Source organism: Opisthorchis viverrini, assembly GCF_000715545.1.
Source record: "Opisthorchis viverrini unplaced genomic scaffold opera_v5_151, whole genome shotgun sequence".
NCBI lineage: Eukaryota > Metazoa > Platyhelminthes > Trematoda > Opisthorchiida > Opisthorchiidae > Opisthorchis > Opisthorchis viverrini.
Genome location: NW_008751807.1, coordinates 388,831 through 413,440, shown reverse-complemented (window position 1 = coordinate 413,440; position 24,610 = coordinate 388,831). Strand labels below are relative to the sequence as shown.

General features: G+C 42.6%; 3 protein-coding genes across 3 annotated transcripts in view; 2 read left to right on the top strand and 1 right to left on the bottom strand.

The window, feature by feature from the left end:
• Positions 1-21,178, top strand: part of T265_06911 (hypothetical protein) — a gene marked incomplete at both ends in the record, with an annotated part of 49,073 nt that extends 27,895 nt beyond the window's left edge. Inside the window, 4 exons of the mRNA XM_009172309.1 lie at positions 5,874-5,983; positions 12,874-12,937; positions 13,377-13,407; positions 20,996-21,178. Coding sequence (XP_009170573.1) covers positions 5,874-5,983; positions 12,874-12,937; positions 13,377-13,407; positions 20,996-21,178 — 388 coding nt within the window. The remainder of the gene's footprint in view (positions 1-5,873; positions 5,984-12,873; positions 12,938-13,376; positions 13,408-20,995) is intronic.
• Positions 21,179-22,052: 874 nt separating this feature from the next.
• T265_06910 (hypothetical protein) overlaps positions 22,053-24,610 on the bottom strand; it is a gene marked incomplete at both ends in the record, with an annotated part of 58,529 nt that continues 55,971 nt past the window's right edge. Inside the window, one exon of the mRNA XM_009172308.1 lies at positions 22,053-22,580. Within this exon, the coding sequence (XP_009170572.1) occupies positions 22,053-22,580 (528 nt within the window). The remainder of the gene's footprint in view (positions 22,581-24,610) is intronic.
• The window catches only part of T265_06909 (hypothetical protein), a gene marked incomplete at both ends in the record, with an annotated part of 54,337 nt that continues 54,182 nt past the window's right edge, over positions 24,456-24,610 (top strand). Inside the window, one exon of the mRNA XM_009172307.1 lies at positions 24,456-24,533. Within this exon, the coding sequence (XP_009170571.1) occupies positions 24,456-24,533 (78 nt within the window). The remainder of the gene's footprint in view (positions 24,534-24,610) is intronic.

The window sequence follows — 24,610 nt, the reverse complement described above, 5'->3', positions numbered from 1 at the left end:
TTTTCCTTAAGTTTGTGGAGTTCGGTGCCTGATTAAAGTGTGGGAACCAGATTCGGACATCCATTTTGCATGCTATGTTTTACAATCATCCAAGGCCAAACGAGAATTCATTCATCATCCTTACATGCCACGGGATAAGAGAGGTCTCCGGTTTTTTCTCAGGATATAACCAACTATTGAAATGAAATACAACCACAGTTCAAATTCTCTTCTGACGAACACGCTTTATACACATGTTCCTAACGCCAAAATTTTGCCTTTCCGAAAATGCTATCTGACAGCATACATTGCGATCCAGAAAGGTCATACAACTTGTTCAAAAGGTTCCTTCGTTCTGTAATTGAAGTTCAGAGTGTTATTCGGAGGCTTAGACCACTTTTAAGAAGACTTTTAAGTGCAAATATCTATCTTCCTCAGTCCATTCACTAAAAGACGAAGGTACTAAGCTTGGGTTGGAACAAATCCGACGCAGCTAAATGATTCATAAAAATCAGATATTTTTCGAAAAAAAACTGCAATTGCCGCCAAGATTAACTTACATTTTTCCCAACAGACAATGAAATTCTCAAGTGTCCAAGTTTCACTAATGTTTCGGTCGTTGCTGTTAAAAGCGTTCCGAGTGACGTCCTCCTACCCATCAATCATATTCATGTGAGTTGTTTAGGCTGGGAGAATAATGTCGGGGAATTTAAACACTGATCGGAACACAGCCCTGGTGAATCTAAACTGAACTGTTCAAACCGAAAGCACTGTGATGTGTGCGTGACTAAAGCTGGACAAATAACTGTTTCGTCAATTCGTTCTTGATTTGATCAAACATCCCAATCGGTGGAGTGATAGATTCAATGTCTTTTTTATTGTTCGCAGTCATGGAGTTTTGTCTTCATTGTTGACTTTTCGTCGCCAATTTCCAACCACAAATGGCTGTCAACCGGAACACTTTCTTCTATACGAATATCCTGACATAGAATCAGTGGCCAATAGTTATATCGAATTCACAAAAAGGGGCTGTTACGAAAGGAGCACAAATTGGGCCTGTATTTAGGACAGAGCCTGTTCGAAAAATCTGCGAAAGATTACGCAACCCTAAAGCAAGGTTTGAAGCGTACTATTGTGCATTGAATAACCAAGGCTGTCCCCAAATTTCAACAGATTTTAACCGACACTGAGTTTTTTTAACAATTCATTAATATTTATGACTTTTAATTCAAAGCAACCTTCTGAGTTACTGAACAGACTGTACAAATGATGTTCGAAACATTTTGATGCTCTCTCGTCTCCAGCAAACAACCAACTGGAATCTTCATTCATTTATAACATCGTCTGAGCATACGGTATTTTGTAATCATAAACTTTTGTCGGTCCGTGAGAGAACAACACCATATTATGAAAATATGTCTCAAAAAAGGCTGCTAATCTAACGCTTTGATTTCTCATAGTCTCGGGGTCACACTCAACATCCTAGTACATGGTCCATAGATTCGCAAAACAGCAATAGTCTAAAAAGGTTGCCTGTGCAAAACACTAAAATTGATGAAGTATTGAATGTGTCTTTAGGCTTGAGATCATTAACTAGCCAGATTGACTGGTTACACACGTGTTTCAAACACATAAGAAGCTAAGTAAGCTTTAGTCTGTGTCTGATAGCCTATTTTGTCTGTGGCTCTGACACAAGTAATCTTCGATAGCTGGTCAGGATCCTCACATTCATTAGACGGGTGAGGTAAAGACATTCCCTGTGTAACAGTCTCAGTCGCTGTAAGGTGAGTTTTGACTAGTCCAAATGGAAACCCGGAAGGGAATCCTTACCGTGGGATTCTTTGTTGAGTGGTCCCCTTCCGTGGGGGTGGATTTTGGGAGGAAAAAACTATAAACTGACTAAAAGTGTGCAATTCGTTCCTCCGGCCGCTTGGAGATTTTACACCCTCGCAATCGTATGGAAGTAGTACAGTGCATTGAAAAAACAGAAACACTTGTTTTAAAAGGATAAAATTTGCAGTCTTTGACTATGTTTGGAGAACTTGATATGCTTTGCTTGGAGTTGTTTCATCAGCTATGGATATTGCCTCAAGATTGATCCCTAGAAACATGCACTTTCAAACCTTTTACAAACGGATTAGATTCAGAATGAAGATCGGGTGCACTATTACCGTTATTTTAATTTTTTATACTTCGAAACCATAAAATGCTAGAGGACAATTTGTGAAGTGCTGTGATTGCACCTGTCGGACTCGATATCAAGACTGGTTCTTCTCTAGCCAATGGAAAGAATGCAGCTTTTAGCATCACACCCCAGCATTTGTCAGACTTAGGAGAAGCCTTGCAATGTATGGACCAGTATTTTGAACAATGAGTGCAGCATGAAGAAATGATGATGAGAATTAAGGAGCCGACAGACAATCTTATGCAGGTCATACTAAAAGATCTTGCATCTTTACTGTGTCCGGATCTTCAAGCAGACTGACTCGGCAGATTGCCTGCCAACATGTTCGAATCGACTAGACGGAAGACGAGGTTTTCGCCCCAAAGACGGAATCTGGCGAATCATTAATGTCCCAAAACTGCCAAAGCACGTCATGATGCCATCATCACTTAACGAAAGGAAGCCAACAGGAAGTGGACAACCACAGAGAAACTGATTTTCTTTTCACTCCAGGCACATTCTGACGCTTATTCTGGCCAACCGTTTGAACGATGCTATAGTGGAAGGAAATATCCTGTAAGGACAGTGAAAGCGAGTGCGGCAAGGCCAGCGACATTTTGGCATTGTTTTTAGCCTACAAGACAGCAAGATTGACGTTGGCTTTGATGCTTCATTGCAAAGACACTGAATATCGATCAAATTTTCACACACCTTGTTCGTAGATTTCATGAAAGTTCATCACTGATTATATCATTGTCCGACAAGGAGCCTTCAGAGAGAATATGCTTGCCGAAGCATGATGATGAAGGCAGCATGACGCATCCTTTCATGCGACTGACGTTGAGTGTCATCTTGAGAAAACTATTCCGTCACTAACCAAAAGCAATCTATTAGGCTGGAAATCGGGAAATCAGAAGACCGGAAGACTGAAAATTTTTCAGGGAATGTCATATAAAGAATTGTTCAAACTAATCCTTTGATGGTCAGTTGGCAAATGTTGGAATGTTTTGGAGCTGCATCGAAGAAGACCGCGATAAAAAAATTAGCGACAAACGATCTGTTTGATGCAGATGATACCGTGAATTCGTTCGGAACTGAAAAGAAGAACTTGCCTTCACTACAGTACTGAAGAACCCGTCAAGCTATGATTCCAAAAATGGATCCATAAACGCAGTATGCAATCCAGAGGTATTCATTCATGAGCTGAAAAGTTAATGGTGGATAAAACGTCGTGGAAGAGTGTGGTGGTACTCTGATCGCCATATTCGTAACTAGTCCTTCAGAGCTGCAGAATGTTTGGAACTGATTGAGAAGTCGTTTCAGAAAAGCTTCGTAAACAATCGGTATTTTTTAACTGGGCAACCTTTTTCATCAAGAAAGTGAAGAGGTCACCAAATTGGCCAAGGTTTAAGACAGACGGAGAACTATGGCGGTCGGACACTCACTAGATCAATTCCCGTCCCACTTGCGACCTTAGCCGACAACATGTACACTACAACTTCCCATCCATTTTTGTTGACGCGACTATTACCGGCGTCAGACGACAGGCTTACGAACTTCAACCACATCAGATCAAGTTGTATTCATGTTCGTGTAAGCATCAAACACGAAGGGACACCCCACCCTTCACATTGTACGTACACAACTCAGCCCAACACACACGTGTTCTCACAGGACAGGAAGTCAACCGAGCTCCACAGGTCTCCACGGGTAACTACCGAACACGTGTAGCAGCGATACTGCAGAGAAGACACGTCCCGCGTCCGGATTTTCACTCAGGAACTCTCAACATGTGTCCTCAAACAATAAGTCACTTTTTGGCTTATTCCACTTTCCGCATTGTATCTATTTTTATCAGATGCATCTAACTATTCGATTCATCATCATTCTGGTAAAACAGGCATATGTTAGTGCTTGCTACCTTCTGATAATCAACTTCATTACGTCACAACTGGAACACTAACACTCAGTGAGCCCGACGTGACGCTTGTACCATATCAGATCCTCCAGCACAAGATATTCCATCACCCCCAATCGCACCAACACCCAATTCGAAACCTATCTATTTCAAAGCCTCACTGAACTGTACAGCGGTCTTCAAATGTCGATGAAATTGTTTCGCTAAACCATTTGCTTGTGGATGGTATGCCGTGTTGCGAATGCGTGTGCATCCTAGCAGTTCACTGAGGCTTTGAAATAGATAGAATTCGAATTGGGTGTTGGTGCGATTGAAGGTGATGGATCTGATATGGTACAAGCGTCACATCGGGCTCACTGAGTGTTAGTGTTCCAGTTGTGACTCAGTCGCTACGTTATTTGAAATATCGCGATGCATGTATATTTGTAATGTACTACTCATAAGGTTGCTGAAAATCCATCGACCCACGACGGGTTTCGCGGCCTGTTGCAGCACATTCAGTTGCCTGAGAACATCATAAACGAGAGATTCAGCTGGGTTCCAGGTGTGTCTCTCGAAAGAACCAAATTAGTTTGCAGATGAGTGTATATTCGCTAATTTCGTGCAATTTGGTTTCAAGTAGAACATAAGGTTAACGGAAACCCGGGGATTGCGCCTACCTGATGAGCCCCAAGAAGGGTGAAACCGGTGGTGGGCTGTCGATGGATTTTCAGCAACCTTATGAGTAGTACATTACAAATAGTTCCGATTGGTTTTTGTTCCTTAATCTTCCACTTCACGGTGCTTCAGCTGATGATTCACCGCGAGTGCCACTAGATGATTTTCGTTGTTCTCCGCGGACTTGTGGATGCTGCGACAGTTTAGTTGGGGGGAAGGGGAGGTGGGTAAGGTTAAGTGGAATTCAGATGATCACTCCTCCTTGGCCCGATGAGGCCTTTGTGTGAAAAGCGAAATGTTGCCCAGTTGAAAACTACCGATTGTTTACCAAGCCCTTCTGAAAAGATAGTTATTCAGAGCTATGAAAGGAGATTATGGACCCAAAGCCAAATGCACGTGACTTCTTTGGAGCATCCGAATGAGTCAGAAGTTCACAGAAATAAGGACATATCAAGTTCGTGGTAGCTTCAATTGTCCAACACGCTTAACCGCCTGTCAGAAATGGATTGGAAACAATGGGATCAAAAAAACGATATAGACGATAGTCTAACGCCGGAATAAATCCACACATTTTCGAACATATAGGGAAACAGTATCTGTAGAAATACCGAACGACTGAACAGTGTGTTCAAACTTCGTGGCCAAAAACCACGACATAAAGTTATCCATCTAATCCGTTCAGTGTGGTATGCTGAAGATGTTTCATAAGAATTCAAAAACGCCGAAACCATGACGCTATTCAGAGAGAAAAAGATTCCAATGGAAAGCAGACACTTACCCAGGAGTCAGCCTGCTTTTAGCGTTGGCGAAATTCTGACTTGTATTCTGGTCAATAGGATAAACAAAGACATTTGGGTCAAGTTGTTCCAGAGAAACACTATGCATTTCGGAGAAAACGGAGTACCGTTGATTTAACCACAGTGAGACAAATACGATAGAAATGCCATGAGCGGAGTCAACCGCTTCATGTCTGCTGACTTCACGAAAGTGTTCTGTTCGACGAACAGAGAAATATTTTGGGTTCTCAGTCGTACAAACGAATTTGTCACTCTTGTCCAGCCTCTGCACTCCATGAAAGGGGAGCTATTTTTATAGCATTCGAAATTAAAACGGGCAGAACCAAGACTCTTTTATTCAGTCTGTATCTAACTGCAGTATAAATGAGGACTTCCGGCGCTCTGAAGATGGTATGGCTATTCATTATAGCAAAGATGGTTACCTGTTCACTTCAAAATATCACAGGGATACCACAGATAACCTGAAATGTGCGCTTTGCTGAAGAGTATGCAGCGGAATTGTAATGTTTAACAATGCCATTTCGATCTGTAGCGTCCGAAAAACCTTGTTTTTTCATCAGCTAGCCCCAGGAGGCCACAAAAGTTTACTAAACATGTCGGTTAGTGGTAGTGAGATATTGTGATTTCCAGATTTCTGCCACCCTAGCGGCTCCATGCTCACCCGCCAAACGATTAATATCGATTTGAGCTCTGGAACGTCGAAGGCGAGCTCCGCTTTTGGAAGGTTAAAAGCTTGTTTGGAACAATCAATACCCGTGGGTGGACAAAATATCGCGGTGTAAAATGCTACTGTATTGTTCACACTGTGCGGTAGCGAGAACTGAACGATATAACGGTATCAAAACCGACCCCTTGATCAATTTCGTCTACTTAATACGCACAGGATGATACGTGTATATTGGTCTGAGCGGATCCGCAATACCCAGAAAGGGAAATTGTGCAGAACTGACGGCAACTCAATTCTCAGCCAACTGCGTCGGTTAGGCCACATGGAACAAGTGGAGTCAGGCTGCATTGCTGAAAGCTAGTGCGTTCCGCAAGGCCGAAGACGACTGAAAGGCTGATATAGCAACGGACATCAGCTGCGTTTAAGAAATACTGTTTCATTTCAGATTGCACAGTATACTGGCCTTAGAGTGACAGCTGGCGAAAAGTCATATACGAAGGTATGGCGCGGATCTCATTGTCTAGAAGTATAAGGTGCATGGGAAACAAGCCATCCCTCGCAAAACGTCGGTGGACAGGTTGAGGTAATCTCGTTCTAATCACCAACAAACCAAACGATAGTGATAATGCTTCTATGCCGCTTTTTTCACCACGACAAACAAAATGGTTCGTCCTGGACAGCCCCCCAGGAGACGAGATTACGGTATTTTGAGGGGAAATGCGCGGCAAAATACTGGAACGTAAAACAATTGATGGATGACACCGGCCACTCAAAGTTTCATCCCTTACTGGTATTCATTTTAATGTCATCATATTTCTACCGGCTGATGTCTGTCAAAAGGCCTCTGTTGATTCTTCGGACTCACAGTGAATTCATTAGCTCACACCCAATAACATATCCACCCACATGTCAGCCACCCATATAAAGGCGTCCAGTGATGCAGTCAGAGACAATTGCATATGGTTTGCCAGCATAGCCTGAATGCATTGCTTTCCAATAGAAAGAAATCCTCACACAAGTTATAGATACTTCTAGATGAAAATTTATTGTTATTGAGTTCTCTTGAGGAAGAACTTCTCGAACCGGAGGATGTTCGGCTAGGAAGCAACTTATGTAGATAACAATCAGACAGTACAGTAAAGGTTTTTGCTGATACAAAGGTCAATTTTAACAGCGCGGTCCTCGGTATTTGGCCGCTTGATTATGATAGCCTTTGAGAATGGTATGAGGTACAACCATGAAAATAGTAAGCCGGTAGCCGTAAAGACGCGAGTTTCTAACACTGCCAAAGTCGAAAGTAGAGGACACTCTATTACGTGTTGTACAGTGGTGCAGTCTGGGTTGTGGGTTAAAATATTGTGTCAATCCGTGAATCACTGAAGCTGATGACGGAAAACAGATGTGGTGTGTATTAGGAAAACACTAGGACACATGATGACCAGCTATTACAGTGGCGTTGAATTTTAGTTGGCTCGTATAACAAGGGTATAGTGGACAAAATTCAACTTGGGATGGCCTACCAGTTGCCGTGCGTCCTGCAAGACACCTATAGACCATATGTAACGCAAAATTCGAACGTTTCAGTGAACGAGTGTACGGTAATGATAGTCTGGTGGTACGAAGCCTTGGAAAAATGACGTTCTAGACGATGGGTTACAAGCTTAGTCAACTAGCAACTAGCCAGGGTATTTAGATGTCATTTTTGTGTCTTCTACGACAGAACATCAAATGCAAATATTCAGGTTGGTGGCAAACAATGTGTCGAACGGTAGCAATGTTACCTGAGAGAGAGAGAGAGAGATAACTTTAACTCATCACATAACAAAGTACGTGAGTGCGCCCTAGGCATGTTTTGTTTCATCTCAATGCTTTCGGTCATTACGCTCATGTGGCCCCAGAATTGACTGTTGTCGAGCCACACAGGGTAGCAAGGTATTGGCCTTAGTTTTGCACTCGAGCACCATCTCAGCATAACAGAACATTAACCACGCTTCATGTAGAGTAATCAAGAAGAGCTTTGATGGAATAAAGTACTTCAAAAGTACGGGCGGTATCGTTATAGTCGGAGGTTCCATCACTTTGCTGAAAGAATAAGCTACCTATTGTGTGGACTTTGGGCCTGAGAGGTCCACAGCTCACCTCTTATCAGTAGGCTGCACCGGCTTTAGCATGGGTAACCTGTTTATAAGTCAGCCTTTGAGAATTCTTTGGGGTGTGTATCAGCTACCAAATAGAAGGTGAATAACAAATGATTCGATTCGAATGGTAAACAATCAGATCATTCACGTATATTTCAGGTTTGTGCCAGAAAAGTTTTTGTTGCATTGTGTCTCATATATTGTCTCATAATAGCTTTTCTATTTAATCAGCCAAAGAATACCTGATCTTTTGATAGTCAGTGTGCTAACATCAATAAATTGCTGCATTTCAGCGACGGAGTTATTTAGGCTAGTATGGTGACGGTTGGACAACAGAGGGTGATTGCTGTGTGTGTGAGTGCGTATGTCCCACGAATGAAAATCAGCTGAACGGACTGGATACTGCAAGAATGGAAGGCCATGGCGCCACGCACAGTTAATATAAATAAGAGTTATGTGATGGAATTCAGGTTCAGCTACTTTAGCAATTCACAAGATAGTCAAGAAGGTGAGTCTACATCTAAAGGTAACACCGGTGAGCCGACTACTTGTCACTGTCGCGGCGAACTTCGAAGACAACCACATTCTCCTCTGAACACCCAGATCTCTCGGTGAATGACAGAGGACGTGATAAGAGTCAGTACCTTCTTCTTTATTTATTGCATGTGCGGTTATCAGAGTCGTCGTCCTTGTTAAACAGCGAAAGCGTTTACAAATCATGTGTGCGAACAAATACAGAGGGGTGAACCGACATATGAAGTGAATATATATTAGCCACAATACGATCGTTTCTAAAACGTCTGTTTGCGAGAAAGACCGAACGCAGGACCCGGATGCGAAAGAGAGGAAGCCTGTTAACATGTGCCTAACGTGTGAGAGCAAAACGGTAACTTATTTTCCCGGGGAAAGTTACCAATAACTCCAGTCACTTATTTGGCAGCCTACTCTTCATCTGCACAAATGTGCTGGGACAAAATGAGGGATCCCACAGCTGCATTTCCCCATTCTTCCACATAGATCTTGTGTTACTACCGGCTCAGCAGTCTGCTGAACATCTGGAGTTTTGGAAGGAACAGAACTACCACTCGTTACATGGCCAGTTTATCAGATCATCTATAGGCAAACAAGGCTTGTCGCAATCGCGATTCGATTGTTTGACCCTCCACTCTGTGTTCAGGTATAGAATGTAGGGGCACCTCAGCTATCTTGGCTCGCAACCCGGGTAGCTAGGTGCCATTAATGTCCGGTTCTAGTGAGATCTCAAATGCTGTGCAGGTTTCCACAATCTCAACCAGTTGTACACCGTGATGCTGGTTAAGTACCACCCCAACAACGGTGTGAAACATTTCCTAATCATTTGTGTATTCGCCTGCCAACGAATTTTGTTTTGTTAATGTCCATTGTGAGAGCATCCAGGCCTGTCCTCATGAGACGTCAACCAAAAAATTTGCCTGCAGCACACCATCTACTCGTTAATAACAACAATTTGGATATGGGGTAGATGGGATCTGTGCATTAGGCGGCTCAGTAGTCTTCCAACAGACCCAACAACTCTGGATGCCTGTGAATTGCATGGGCGAATATCAACTGAAGGTGATATTATGTTCGGTGTCACCTCGAACAGTCAGTTAGTCACATGGTTTGTTTGACAAACACCGGCAAGAATTTGTGATAAGAAATCTCCAAAATGATTTTCGGGGAGATATGGGGAAGGTACACTTGTTTTTAAGGCGCTGGAAAGTTTTCAAACCTGAAGCCCTTTTGAGATGTGCTACACTTATTTACAAAGAGACGCCTGCAGATGGAAAGGAGGGTAGACGAAACTCAGATGAATTTCAGATACGTTCGTAACAGACATGGATGCCTTCGACAGTCCACGACCGGTTTCGCCCTTCTTGGGGCTCAACAGGTAGGCACAGTCCTCGAGTTTCCGTCAATCTTATGTCCAACTTGAACCCAAATTAGACTGATTTCGACAAATACACTCATTCGCAAATCAATCTGGTTTTCACGGGAGACTCAAGTGAGTCTCTTGTTTATGATGTTCTTCAACTGACTGTACTGCACACAGGTCACCTCGTGTTTCAGTTCATACGATATTCGAAATATCGCAGTATATTTTCACAAAGGAAACTACTCACAAGGTTGCCGAAAACTCTTCAACAGCCCACGACCGGTTTCGCCCTTCTTGGGGCTCATCAGGTATCGTACTAACTGAAACAAGAGGCGGCCTATGGGCAACACATTCAGTTGAAGAACATCATGAACGAGAGATTCGCTTGAGTCTCCCGTGAAATCAATTTGGCTTGCAAATGAGTTTATTTATCGAAAACATGGATGCCTGTTTTGTACTCTGTAGGAGGATGACACAATTTCTGAATGACCACTCTTAGTTTGCCTGTTTCAGATGGCAACCTGTTTTGCAGCTTAGTGACCAGTAGTCAACCGACGAACTTCGTTTTGAGATTTAGGGCTGAGGTGTGGGTGAAAATCACAGCAAATTAGTTCGACATTCCATAGTACGAGGACAAACCGACACGTTCCTCCTCCTGACATTTGTCAAGACGCGGAATTTTGAACAGATGCCAACTCGTTGGTTGCCGAAGCCCCCATGCGTTTGGGTAAAGTTCAAGAAAATCCAATCGTCTGCTGGGAGGGGTAACTGTGAATTTCGACTACTTCAACGGAAGGTTTGTTTAGATACGTTAGATGCGTACCACGCGAATCGATGTGAATGATAGTCTGTATTTGTAGGCCAAAAATCAATGACAGAATTTTGTCAAGCGGGATGAAATTCAGCACACTGGCAATTTTTCATTAAGATTTTGTCCCGTAGGCGGAACGTATTTGGCACACTTTCTCAGCACAAGCTACATCAAAACGTCTTCGCCCATTTCACATGTATTCATGAATAACATCCACTGCTGACCCAAGAATCCGATTCGAAAGCCAGTCATTCATGAATAATAATGTGTGTAGATATGTTTGATATGCAGGCGTTTTTGCATTGGTCCCGTTTTATTCTACGGATGGGAGGTTCTGTGAAATGGACCAGATTAAGGGGACCCACAAGTTGAAGATTTCATCCTTTCTCGGTGTTTTTAGAAGGTACACGAGAAAACTATCATGGAATTGGAGGATCTCTACGCGAGTTCCAGGAACTACCGAATGGGATTTCATGTTGAGAAAAATGTAGGAGGGATGCCCATCCAGTTTAAGGACGCAATAAAGTGATCTCGAGAACTGCACTCCAAATGCAGTAGATCTCTTGCGTGAAGAACAATAAAGGTTAAGAACACTAAAGAGACCCGCTTGTCCGAAAAATTTATGTGTAGGGAAGCAGCTGCGTTGGAAAAAGGTTTATTGCTGTAAGNAGCTGCGTTGGAAAAGGTTTATTGCTGTAAGCGGATATATTCGAGGTTGAAAATGTGAAGCATTATGGGCAGTAGAATGCAATTCGTCCGATTAGAGCTGTCAACATAAATCCATTATTTATCTATCTGCTAAGGATTCTGTTTGTCCAACTTATCAACGCTTTCGGCATTTTGATACCTATTATCTTGTGATTCGTGCTCTTAGAATGTTCCGACGCAACATCTTATCCGCAAGTGGGCTTCAGCTACGTGCGACCCTGGATCATTTTTTTAATAGTTCGGCGTAAGTACCCTAATTCCAACCTGGATAGCTACGTCAGAATAGTAGACCGGCTGGCGTTGAATCGTTTAGGAACCTTTGATTTAACTGACTCCACATACAAGGTTGCATACTTGTTTATGTATCAACTAAATCATATGAGGCGTTGATTTGGGCTGATTTGGAAGGCTGTACAAATCTTCAACCTTTAGCTATATACATTGCAAACAAAAACACAACCCCAGAGGGATTACCGATCAATTCGAGATTCCATGACACACTGAAGCTGTGAAAGTAATTTCCTTCCAAAAGGGAACAGAAGAGCTAGTCGAAAAAGGATATGATGTGTTGGATTTACGGATGAAATTCAAGCAGCATATAGCACCGTCAGTCTCAGAACATGAAATTAAAGTAGTCGAACTTTGGTAAATTTACTTCAATAGTCAACTCAGGTTACTGTCATAATATCACCAAGTTATGTCACATCAGCTGGACTTGGAAAAGGGGTACCCTCGATGGGGAGAGGTTGGAATGTCCCAACAAGATCTAAAGTTCTCCTGCTCCAAGTAAGGGGCACTTGAAACGCTAGCAATTCATTCAGTCAGGTCGTAGAGTCGACTTCTGAACTGCAATGATCATGAAGAATCACTTGATCATCAATACAAAAAGTCGGAAACCGGTAAGCCAGTTGAATCCAGGTAAAAGAATAGCATAGAGGAAGAGCCCTGTAAAATGCCAGTTCGCGCTGATATAGGTTAGTGCTCTTGTTTATCTAGATATATATATAAACTGGCTTCACTAAGAAAACAGTAATCTACATGATTGGTCAGGTGCTGTTTGTTGTTTCTACCGGCGGAAACACATGGTCGCCAAACTCTGGACAGTAAACTTACAATTTTTCTTCCTGTTCATTTTTAAAGGGTGTGAAGGCAAAAGGACTGTGATGGCGTCTAGCGTAAAGCGCGAGTGTTTGTACAAGAACGGGTGTGTACTTTCAACCAACTGACTCTGCTTAACTCCCAACTATAGCATACTTTAGGAAAAACATTAAAAACACAAGCAGGAAGCCACCGGACTTATCTTCAGCAATCAGTTGTTTTTTTGCCGGCTAAATTCTGATTGGACAATGCTGTAACCAATTTTCTGAGATCCGACAGTGGCGATTCGACATTAGATGTGTAGAAACTCTTCGATTTCACTATGAACATCTTTTCATCTACAGAATTTGTTGTGAGCTGAGTTTCTAGACCATTAGTGACTGTGTAACAATGGGACAAGTTATCACAAAATTGCTTCACACAGTAGTGCAGCCAAGTAAAGTATCGGTGTGAATGCTGCTAAGAAGACTCGAAGGCAGTGCCCATTCGTGACATTTACTTCACTATTTCTCCGAAGATGACTCAACGCAAAATATACTTTTCAGGTTTGATTTGAGTGGTTCTGGATCTACACAGGTAGGTTTTACGCGTGTTTAAGGTGTTTATAAAAAACACACTATACAAAAAGAGAAACCCATACTAGAAAAAAGGTTCCCAGTGAGATTACGTGATTGAGACTGAGAGTACGGTAGTGTCGTTCGACAATTCGATTTTTCTTTGGAAAAAACAAGGTAATAATTTGAATAGCCAAGTGTAGACCGGTTGTTTAGAGGGATACCAGTAGGGTTTGCAAACACGCGGTCAACCTGGGCCCTCAGCCTTATGTGGAGATGCCCGAAAATTCTTCAGTTCAGTAGAGGTAAGATTGGTAGTGTGAGGAGATTTGAGATTTTTGTGGAGATTTCGTCCTGTAAGTGAAGCCAATCTATGCTGAAAAGCCAAGAAGTACTGTACAGCTGTTTCATCCTTATTGGGAATCGTCAGCAGTGCGCATCTCACGAAACTCCGGAGAGTCTCGAACCCGCGACCTCCTGGATAGTAGTTTGAACACTTAACCAAACTACTAGCCAGGAGGTCGCGGGTTCGAGACTCTCCGGAGTTTCGTGAGATGCGCACTGCTGATGATTCCCAATAAGGATGAAACAGCTGTACAGTACTTCTTGGCTTTTCAGCATAGATTGGCTTCACTTAGAGGTAAGGTTATCTGCTACGACACACGGGATAATGTCTGAAGAGGTAACTAATCCGGTAAAACAAAATAAGGAAACTGAGTGTGTTCAAACACCGGGATTGAGGACACTGCCTATAAAACGAAGCTTGTACTCTTTGACTAGAGAGCCAACGCATAACCAAATTTTCTCCCTTCCAGTAAGGCTGATAACACGTGCACACAGAAACGACTGATACAACACTGATACAATGAAGGAACGGAAATTTGCGTTGTGTTCTTTATGAAATAATATGGCGTATGCTAGATATTCGCAGTTTAATACGGTTCAAGATGGCCTTAAAACAGACGCGAAAATTAAGGAATCCATTTCAGGAGGGCAGTTAATAAATCCACCACGAAATTCTGGAACAAAGTTCCCAAAGTTCCCAAGTTTCGATGTCCGGGCATAAAATATAAATATCAAGCGTTCGGAAGTAACCTTTCATTTACCAGCTGCCGTGTCATCCGGCGGAAGCACGGAAGCTATCATGTTTCATAAGGCAAGACAGAAGCTGTCGGGATACTGATGTCGTGTTTCAAACCACGGACGATTCGGTCAGTGTGTATATGTCCAACCAGTAAACTACCCAGACCTATGCGTCATAAAACCTCAGGTTGTGAAGATTTCATAGTGAGCACTAAGAAGAGATTGCGTAAACGCACCCATGGAGACTCGTGTCAGGATAATTCTATCAGTGCGAAATAAGACCGAATATATCCGATATGTGTGATGCCACAAAACTCTTAACAGTAAGTGAAGTAATTTCCCCATATGGGAGAATTAAAAGAAAGATTTGCCCTGCGGTTTTTTGTAGTCCGAGTGGTAAACCTGATAATGATATAGTTCTCGTCTTCCAGTGAGACCGTGGAGACACCATTGTGATTAGTCCTCAAAGGAGACCACATTTAGCGTGGTTTGCCTGAGGAGGAATCAAGCTACATTAGGAAGACCACTAGGTAATATTGAACGAAGCTTTACGGAGTGGAATTGGAAGAATGAGCAGTTTCTTGATTGGCCATCAAAAATGCAAAAGGGTTCACACGCAAAACGCGTTATTAGATCAGTGAAAACCACAAGGTGCGTTCTGATGTTAACATGGTCTTGAAAGTTTTATCATCGAACTGTAGCAGATTTCATTCATCGTTACACCGTCTTCCGGCATAGATTGTTATTTCACTAGTTACTGAGGCGATTATTCGAAAAGCTTAGTGTAAGGTTGAGTGCATTCCGTAGACCGCATTGCATGATGGGGCTACAGTCTTGTCGCTATTACTCAAGTACTGTTTCGAACTCGTTTCGCAGTACGTCATATTGGAAACGAAATCTATGAACTATCTAGAAATGTCTATATAAACTTTTCGAAAGTTGTAAAGTCGCCGGACAGTACTGCGAGATTTAGTAGGCTTTTGGGGCCAACATGACGAAGTCGCACGAATAACTAATCATCTGAATCTAATGTTCGAGTGGACTTTGAAAAACTAAACGAAACTAAGTACATGACCACACTGCAAGATAGAAACTGCATGAATACTTTTCCAGACGGTTTGTAGTGGGATCGATAAGTCTGGCGAAAAATATGTGAACAAATCGTATTGCTTTTGTCCAATCAGGAGAATCAGCAAGCTCAGCGGAATTTTACAATTCTACAAATATTTGCGGTATTTTATACAACATGATACAGTGTTTCGTGATCACAGCTATCCAACCCATGAACGAGACGAAAAAGTCTCCATCCTCATAGTGGTTAGGCTCTGGGAGGATTATCGTTTTACGATAATAGGGACATCGTCTTGGATAAAACTAGGCCGTCTGTTAGCCTACTTGTTGGTAATAAGCGGACAAACCGTCGGGAGTGCAAGCTTTTTTGGTCTGGAAGACGGAATCTCGGGTATAGCTGTGTGTAACTGGAATTGCTAAAACTACATAAAACTACATATATATCGATGCCAAAAAGAAGCCAATAAGTCCAAAAAATATTGGTCCAAACACGTGTCCTGTAATCAAAATTTTCGATGAATTTTGTATATGACTAGTGGCTTCTGAGGGATTTATTTCATGAGCACTATGCATGCTCTGCGGGTCGGTGAAAGAAATTCGGCCAATATTCTTTCGAGTCACAAAACTTTCCACTGCTCTGTTCACAGTAACCTGATTGGTTTAAACAACTGAAGACACATGTATAAGGAAAATGGTAGCGAACGCACCTTGTATTCTATGACTGTTCATCTTGGACTGTACATCAAAAAATTATATAATTCCAGACCGAAGGCATGCGTATGATTGAGCATAGCTGCGAAATGGGTCGAAGGGTCACGTGGTCAGACTGATTGCGTCACAGTCATCCCAAGTCTCAAAAATAAAATTGCTCGAGGGATTAAAATCGGTTTCAAAGTCCAACAAGGTTAGGAATCCGGGTTTCAACGACATCTGCGATTGATAGTCTGAATCGTAGCGTCTGTTACTTGCTTAGGGGTAACTGGTACAGAACTTTAGAGGTGCGCTCTTCTACGGACGGTTCTGGTTAAGAACGCTGCCTAAACGCCACCTTCATCAGAAGGGTACTCGCTAGGATTGGAGAGCTACGTCCTTCTGACTAGAAAATAGTTTAAATGTAACAGAACACGGTTGAACGTATGTGTAATGCTAACAGCGTAACTGTTCGGACTGTCTTTAAGTTACCCTCCATTGAAAGTGAAAGTACACTGAAAAGTCGAGATACACTACAGAGCATATGGCATTCCTGTGGGGATCTGAAGGAACGCTTACTCAAAAATCCACTGGATAGATTATAACCCCAACATTTTGGCGAACGGCGTGAGCACTCACACTTGACTGAGGGCGACTGATCACAAGTGAGACGCGCGTATGTCGAGTATTGAGAAATTGCCACTATTGAGCTTCTGAACTTACAATGTATGCGGCCAGAGTATCCAAAGGGGACCACGCTTCTTTCGAAACATTACCGTGTTTTACTGACGTCCATACTTTCCGCATCCGTCCTAATCTTCAAGCTGTTGCGGATTGTTAACCTTGAGCATTTTGAACGTGTCGCTTTCCCTGGTATCCCAGACCACAGGATCGGAGCAATTTGATTCATCACGGGTAATTTTAAACCTCTGAACTTTATTTCTAAAAGTGCGTCCAAAACGTGTTCCTAACCCCTTCATGAATCATCAAACCACACTCGATTTCGGAAAGTTTAAATTCTCTCTTAATTTTTCGGCACCAATAGGCTCTCTTGGTCGAAGCGCTTATGAAGTATGTTCTCTCTTTGACCCCTTATTCGAAAACATTTTGCGCACCCCTAAAGCCTTCGCACGTTTTCAACTTCGTAGTAGTTATGCGGATTCTGCCACAGGTCTGTACGTTTCACTGGGCCAGCTCAAAGCCATCTCCTCGATTGCCCCCCCCCACTTGGGCAATAACCAAACTAGAAATCCTATCCACCTTCACTGACCTGTAGCATGCTACAGTTCATTCTGTCCAACAATGATGGCAATTTCCACGCATAGTCAGTCTTTTGAGCTGGCCTCGTTGTTTTTAACCCACCCTAATCTCTCCTTCCATTCAATCCATTCACACTAGGGTTGGGACTTATTGTTTTCAAATCCAACTTTTTGTCGCTCCTTTCAATCGCAGAATGCTTTCTATTGTCTGCCTTTTCTCCTCTTTACAATACGAAGCTCCTAAGGACTAGGTTTGAAACTCAACACGTCCTCGTAGGTTTATCTGACGCTGTGTTGCTACTACAGAGTTGAATGACCATATCCTCTTTTTTGTTTTCTTCGATATTTGGACACAGGATGTTCAGAGTGCTGTCCGAGGAAACAGGTGAAAAAGATATGGGTAGCAACTGAAGATAGACGTAGTTCACCAGTAATGTCTGAATAGTTACCTGTGGATCCGCTCTTTGATATGAGAGCATTCAAGCAAAAACTATTCAACGTGATATCAACTTACTAAATCACTGATTTTGATAGTGCATCAGATCATGCTTCACTATGACACTAAATTGACCACTCCTTAATAAATATCGCCATTCAGGACGGCTAAATAAAGCTTGTCTCTACTACTCACTTTTCACTACGAACGTGCTTTGTGGGAGAGTGAACCAGTTATTAAGACTTGTATGGCCCCAGATCATCCTGTTCCCGAAATAAGGGCAATCGGCTGCTTAACAGAACTTCTGACGGTGCTCAATGTACACTAGGTCTCCCTGAGATCTAGAATTCAGTAAGAAACTGTGTGAACATGTCAGCGACAATGGAACAGATTAGCTGAATGTATAGTGGTCCTGAAAATACCGGAAATTCCGGACTATCGAAAACGAGAATGCCAAGTTACTTGAAACGTTCCATGCACCTGTCTATTTGTTAAACTATCTACATTGCTCCAGAACAATAACCAGTTCATTTCAAGCGAATCGTCAACTAAGCACGACAGCACGGTCGAATAGAACGCACGAACGAATATGGATACGTGCGAATTCCAGCCTTCTATGTTGGTCAGGCTGAGTAGTCGAGCATGAGGCAATAGAGATAATCCTTGACAAAACTGAATGAAGATAATGCAGTTGATTAACCGATCCGCCAGTCTTCCTTAGAAAACATAACGACGTTAAAAAGGCCACAGAATTTATAATCTCCCTCAATAAGCTTATCTCGAACAGAGATGAGACTTCAAACGAACCCTTTATCTGTCCTTCAAAACTTACCACCAGAATAATCGAAAAACGTCAAAATTTCAAAATTGAAACTTTGACTCCCAACAAGCGTCATCCTGTTTATGAACCAGGAAACACGAAACTCTTTAGCATAGAAATTAGGGCCAAACTGACGCTGGCAAGAACTAGGATTTCCAGCACGTATTCCTGGTACCGATTTATGAAGTCGACAACGAAATTACCGCCTGCAAAAGTGGTTGTATGGCTTATATATATTGCAACAATTCACACTAAGTGAGCTGAACCACTCCAGATAATAAGTATTCTCAGAGGCTGTTCAGCTGTGACTTGATTCATATCCATGGATGACCACGTTATGAGGAAACGGGCTTTCCTCAGGGAAGAATTAGGACCATTTAGATCAGTCAAGATACTGCTGAATCAATGTGAAGCCAGCAGAGATTAGGCCACAGGATGACCGAAAAATAAGTGAATCGGAGTATTTTTTTGGAAGATAGACCAGAAGAAAAGTGTCCCATGTAAGATCTGTCGTATTTCCTCACAATACCATCGCAGGCCGTCAACGAGGTGATTAAAATTGAGTGAAAGGGAGAGATTCATACATAACATAGTCGCTTTTTGTTTGGGATAAATATAGCGCCATTGGTTCAACCAGTCAGACTCTGGAAAATCCCAGTATGTTGCATCCAGCATGAATAATAAAAATAATAATTGTTCACCTGTAGCGCCATTTGGGTGCCTAGCTGCCATGCCACACCAAGGAGGCACGAGGACTGGGATACTGCCAGGTCGCCCAAACCTAGACAGAGGAAGTCGAGAGGCGGATGTCGGGTTCGAATCACGAATCTTCCGGTCACTAAATTCGTGCTCTACCTACTTGGGCCATCTCGATCCATCCAGCATGAGATAGTCACTGAGCAGTCGGTCAAAATATGGGACAATGAGGTCAGAATTACATTTGACTGCCAAATACATATGACATCACTTTTGATGTATCAAGGAACTGATGTGAGACCTTGTCGCATACGTCCAATCCACGTTGAAGAATCTGAGAACGATCGATCGTGAAAACAGAAGACGAAAGTCAGAAGCAACGGGCAGCACGTTAATACGGGGACCACCGAAATGGCATCGCAGTTCTTTTGCTTCAAAGGAGGAGATTCCGTGAAAAATTTAGCAGCTTGGCGTTGAGCAAGAACCAGTGCTGAAGGTGTTTCACCATACACATCCTGGACGCAAAGACAAAGCCTACCTCACACAACGAACATCGGGTTGTCCAAAAAAACCTAGCGACTCGGTCAGTTCACCATGGAGGAACCTAATTCACTGGAAGAAACCAATATGACAAGGTGTCACGAATGGTCCACGTTGATGGGCTCAGAGAATGGTGGAAAATATTCTTCCCAAGTTGGCTGTTGATCAGTTCGCCCAGCCTGGCAATTGGCGTGCATACAGCGTGTGCACCGACGAGTTCGGCAAACAGACCAACTGTCACCTAATCAACCCACCAAATCTACCGATATTCAGACATATTAGTTCCCAGATCGTAAAGCACTGCATTTTTTTTCCGAACTATGTTGTCCAGATTGGAGACGTAAAACGGCCCAACATGTGAAGGCGAACTGCTCTAAAGGATCTGTACATCTTTGTTTTGCTTGTCACGCACCTTTCAGGACATTGTATTTCCACACTGAGAAACGATTTACTAATAGACCCATGGAAAATGGGAACTCTTCGAATCGTGGAAACATTCCAATAATGTCATTAAAAGATTGTTGACGAACAAATGTTTTTCTCGTCCTCAGGTTATTACTTATCCAATAGTTACATGCTCAATACAATAGAAAGTATGCGTCAAAGTTTCTTAATTCTCCCGTGGGCGTAATGGTGAAATCCCCATGGGAGCTAGGACATCCGCATAATTCCGCGGGACGTTGCGCGTTCATGCACTGAACGTTGTTCATCATCACCGCCCATCACTTTTTCTTCTCTCAAACTTGTGGCCGAATGATTTCAGGAAGCCAGAAATCTAGCACAATGTGTTAATTTCACAAGTTCCGGCCACAGACCAACCGATGAGCAGTAAACTTTGTCGTGCTAGAAATTCCAACCGCCAACTAACATTAGCTAAATCGAAATTCACTGTGCTTGTTGGTAGTGTGAGGCGATTTGGGTTTTTGTGAAGATTTCGTCTTGTAAGTGAAGCCGATTTATACTGAAAAGCCGAGAAGCACTGTACAGCTATTTCATCCTTATTGGAAATCATCAGCAGTGCGCATCTCATGAAACTCCGGAGAGTCTCGATCCCGCGACCTCCCGGCTAGCAGATCGGCCACGTGCGGCTGGTGAACGGTGTGATCAACTCGCACTTAGACAGGATATAGCGCCGCTCATCCTTCAATCACGAGATCCACATCACGCGGTCACACGTGTTGACTGGATCCTCGAGTAACGACTTCTCAGATAGAAGGTCCACTGTGTTCTTGTGTGCTCGCAATACACTGTAGACCCTGCGGTTATATCGAAAAGGTAAATGCGCTTTGTGCGATCGCTACACCCTCGGTGACTGTGGAAAACAATGGAGCGACGAAGGTAGAGACGATTCTGTCGGGGCATCGGGTTTTTCCTCCAATTTCGCGCCAAACTGCATTTATTTACGCAACTTTACCCTCCCAAAGCTACTCCGTTTTTAGTCTCCAAAAATCATGAGAAAATTACATCACTGACACAGAACAATGTGAGGACCGTTTTTCTAGACCTTTTAATAGACTGAGCAATCCCTCACAAATCAGCCTGATTGGAGACGATTGAAAATATCGGCGACTGAGGGCGTGATGCACCAATAGTTTGTTGACCTATTCGAATTTGCCAAATTAAGGGACAGAAAAACAAAGTAGCAGGATAAAATACAAAGCAACGTTAAAGTAGTCAAACTGGGGATAGATGAAGATAGGGGTCTAGAAAGCGGACAACGCGCATGGTAAATATAGATGATGCCTCATCCTGGAAAAGTGGACACGAGACAGACGAAAAGAGGACAAAATAAGCTGAATTATATACGACCCATTATCGAGGTATATATGTATATAAAGATAAAGCATATTCTATACACAAGCAGTCTGGGTTCGGAATAAGGTCAAACAAAAAAATAAAATTGTGTAGATGAATGAAAAATTGAGCAGCCTATGAGAAATGGTACACACATACAACATGGGATTCCTTTCAGGAGTGTCAGTTCACTTGGTGTTTGGCTTAAGCGTCACATAAGAACACAAATGGCCGTACAAAGTAAGGTATTTTTATGAAAATACATACATACATGACGATCACTTCTCAAGCAGTGGTACACTACTTCGGCGATGTGCGAGAGCAATAAAATCGGAAACAGATAGATTGATAGTAAGTCCCGTGAGGTGGACTGTGGACTGTTGATTGATACTTGACGTTAGATTTGAACCAGTCACATTCCAGGCTTCGGGGAGAGGGAACGGATCAAGATCGAAGGCACGACAATAGTCCGATTTAGGTTCTTGGCTGATAATTTCCTCGCACAGCGTCTGCAGAATATTTCCGGAAGCAGTTCGGAGTGATTTGATCGTGGATTTGTTGACATGGAAGAAGTGCAAGTTGGGCAAACTGGGGAGACTGGTGATCACAGTGGTTCCACAAAATCCTTCAGGCTGCTGCTGCGGCGGTGTTCCCGGAATAGCATTGCTTTTCTTGAATAAAGCGAAATCAAATGTTTTCTTGATTGCACCCTGAGTTTCTGGGAGTGAGTGTCTGCGTATCCCGCGCGTTGTGATGAAGAATGTCTGAAAGCCGGTCTTCAGAGCGTTGTTAGTCTCTAGCGACACCTGTTGGTCATATTTACCCTGAACAGGTGCCTCTAGTTGAAATGTGACATTGTGGGTTTGCTGCTGTGAAGAGAACGGAATAGGACATAAATACGTAGGGAAAGAATAATATTGCGTTCAGTCAGTTACATACTGTTGCAGATTACATCCGTACATGCCGGATGCGAGCAGTGACAGCGTATGACATACATCATTATCATCATCATCATCATCATCAAAGACAGCAACGTCAGTGTTGACACTGATGCTTCACTGCCGTACAAGCGTATGGCATTAGGAACGAATGGAAGTCTGTTTGGGTTTAGAGGAACGAATAGAATAGAGTAAACTTAACGGGACACACTACTCATAAGATTGCTGAATACTCATCGACAGCTCACGGCTGATCAGGTAGCCGCAGTCCCCGATTTTCTGTCAACCATATGTTCGACTTAAACACCAGAATGTACGCAATTCGCCATATACACTCATTTGCAAACTAAGCTGGTATTAAGAGGAGATCCAAATGAATCTCCACTGAATCTCCTCTTTATGGCATTCTTTTGTGTACCACATTTAGTATAAGAAAACCATAGACGAGAGCTTCATCTGGTTTCATTAAAAACAACGTAATTTGAAAAAGAGTTCATCTCGCCAATTAACTTTGCTACACAGTTCATTAATTCGATGATTACTGTCGTAAAGCCGATAGATAGATTCCAGAATACAGAAAGTCGACAAGACATTTATCATCTGTCATGGTTGCACGAACAGGATCGCACTATTTGGGTGACAGTCTAAACCTACCTGATGAACCCCAAGAAGGGCGAAACGGGTCGTGAGCTGTCGAAGAGTTTTCAGCAACCTCGTGAGTAGTTTCTTTTATGAAAGTGAAAAATGCTTTTTGGTGGCTGACAGTTACCCAGACACAAAGCACTCAGGTATGATGATTCTTTTTTCGAATGTATTCACATCTGTTATCGGTTACGGATGCTTGTGATTAACGCGGAGTAGAGTTCAGGCACGATATTGTCTGCGAGGCGCACGCACAACGCCGATTGGAATCTGAAACCAAGTGGTGCCGATTGGATACAAGACTGTTGAACAATCACCTAGTGTTACAAGTGTTGCATGAGGACGTAACACCACTCTAGTTCATGGTTTCAATGCTACTAAAAATTAAGATGGTGCCCCCCAAGAGGTAATCTCCGGGAAAGCAGATGGGATGATCTGGTCCTACTTTCTTCCAGTCAGAATGCACACATTCAAGAATATAAGACAGTCTGGTCTAATTATTTAGGATTCGAAAAAAGTCAGGTTATTTTCACTGAATCTCAAACTGAAAGAGCACGACATCAGTTTATGATGAAACAAAGGGGAACGAAAACGTCTCCTTGATGGGGCATTTTTTCTTGAAACAGATGATTAGCGGAAGCCGATTCCAGAGAATACAGCTAAACAAAATTCACTGGGCGGTGGATACATTCAACGGTTTACGACGTACTATGATGGAATTTCGAGGTCCGAAGGAAGTTACATTACTCAGAAATGTTTTGTGAAGTAGACAAACGTGAGAGGGACAACATGGTGAACTTATAAGACACCTGTCACCGAATGCCAAGCTGATCGATACGAATGAGTAATTTGTATACTACATAAGCGCACTCAAATGAGAACTACACGAAAAGGTACAGCACTGAAACAACAAGAACGCTCGTACTAATCAGGAAACTGACAAACAACATCCTACCGAGCTTTCAGCTTGGTCATTTCTATGGAGCACTGACCCTACAGAAAGAATTCCAACGAATTCCATAGTGAAATGAGTCAAAACAAAAACACTGACCAACTTAAGTGAAAAAAGACCTGTTAAAAGCCTGGAAACCTAGAAAAAATATGCCGAGTTTGATATCTGGTCAGAAAACCATGGCCTACGAAATTCAAGATAATGCCTTCAGCGCACGACTTCTCCCGGTAAACCAGCCGATAAAATCAACTCAAAACAACGGCTTCATTGTCTTCATCGTGTCAGTGGGGGTAGGGTATATATA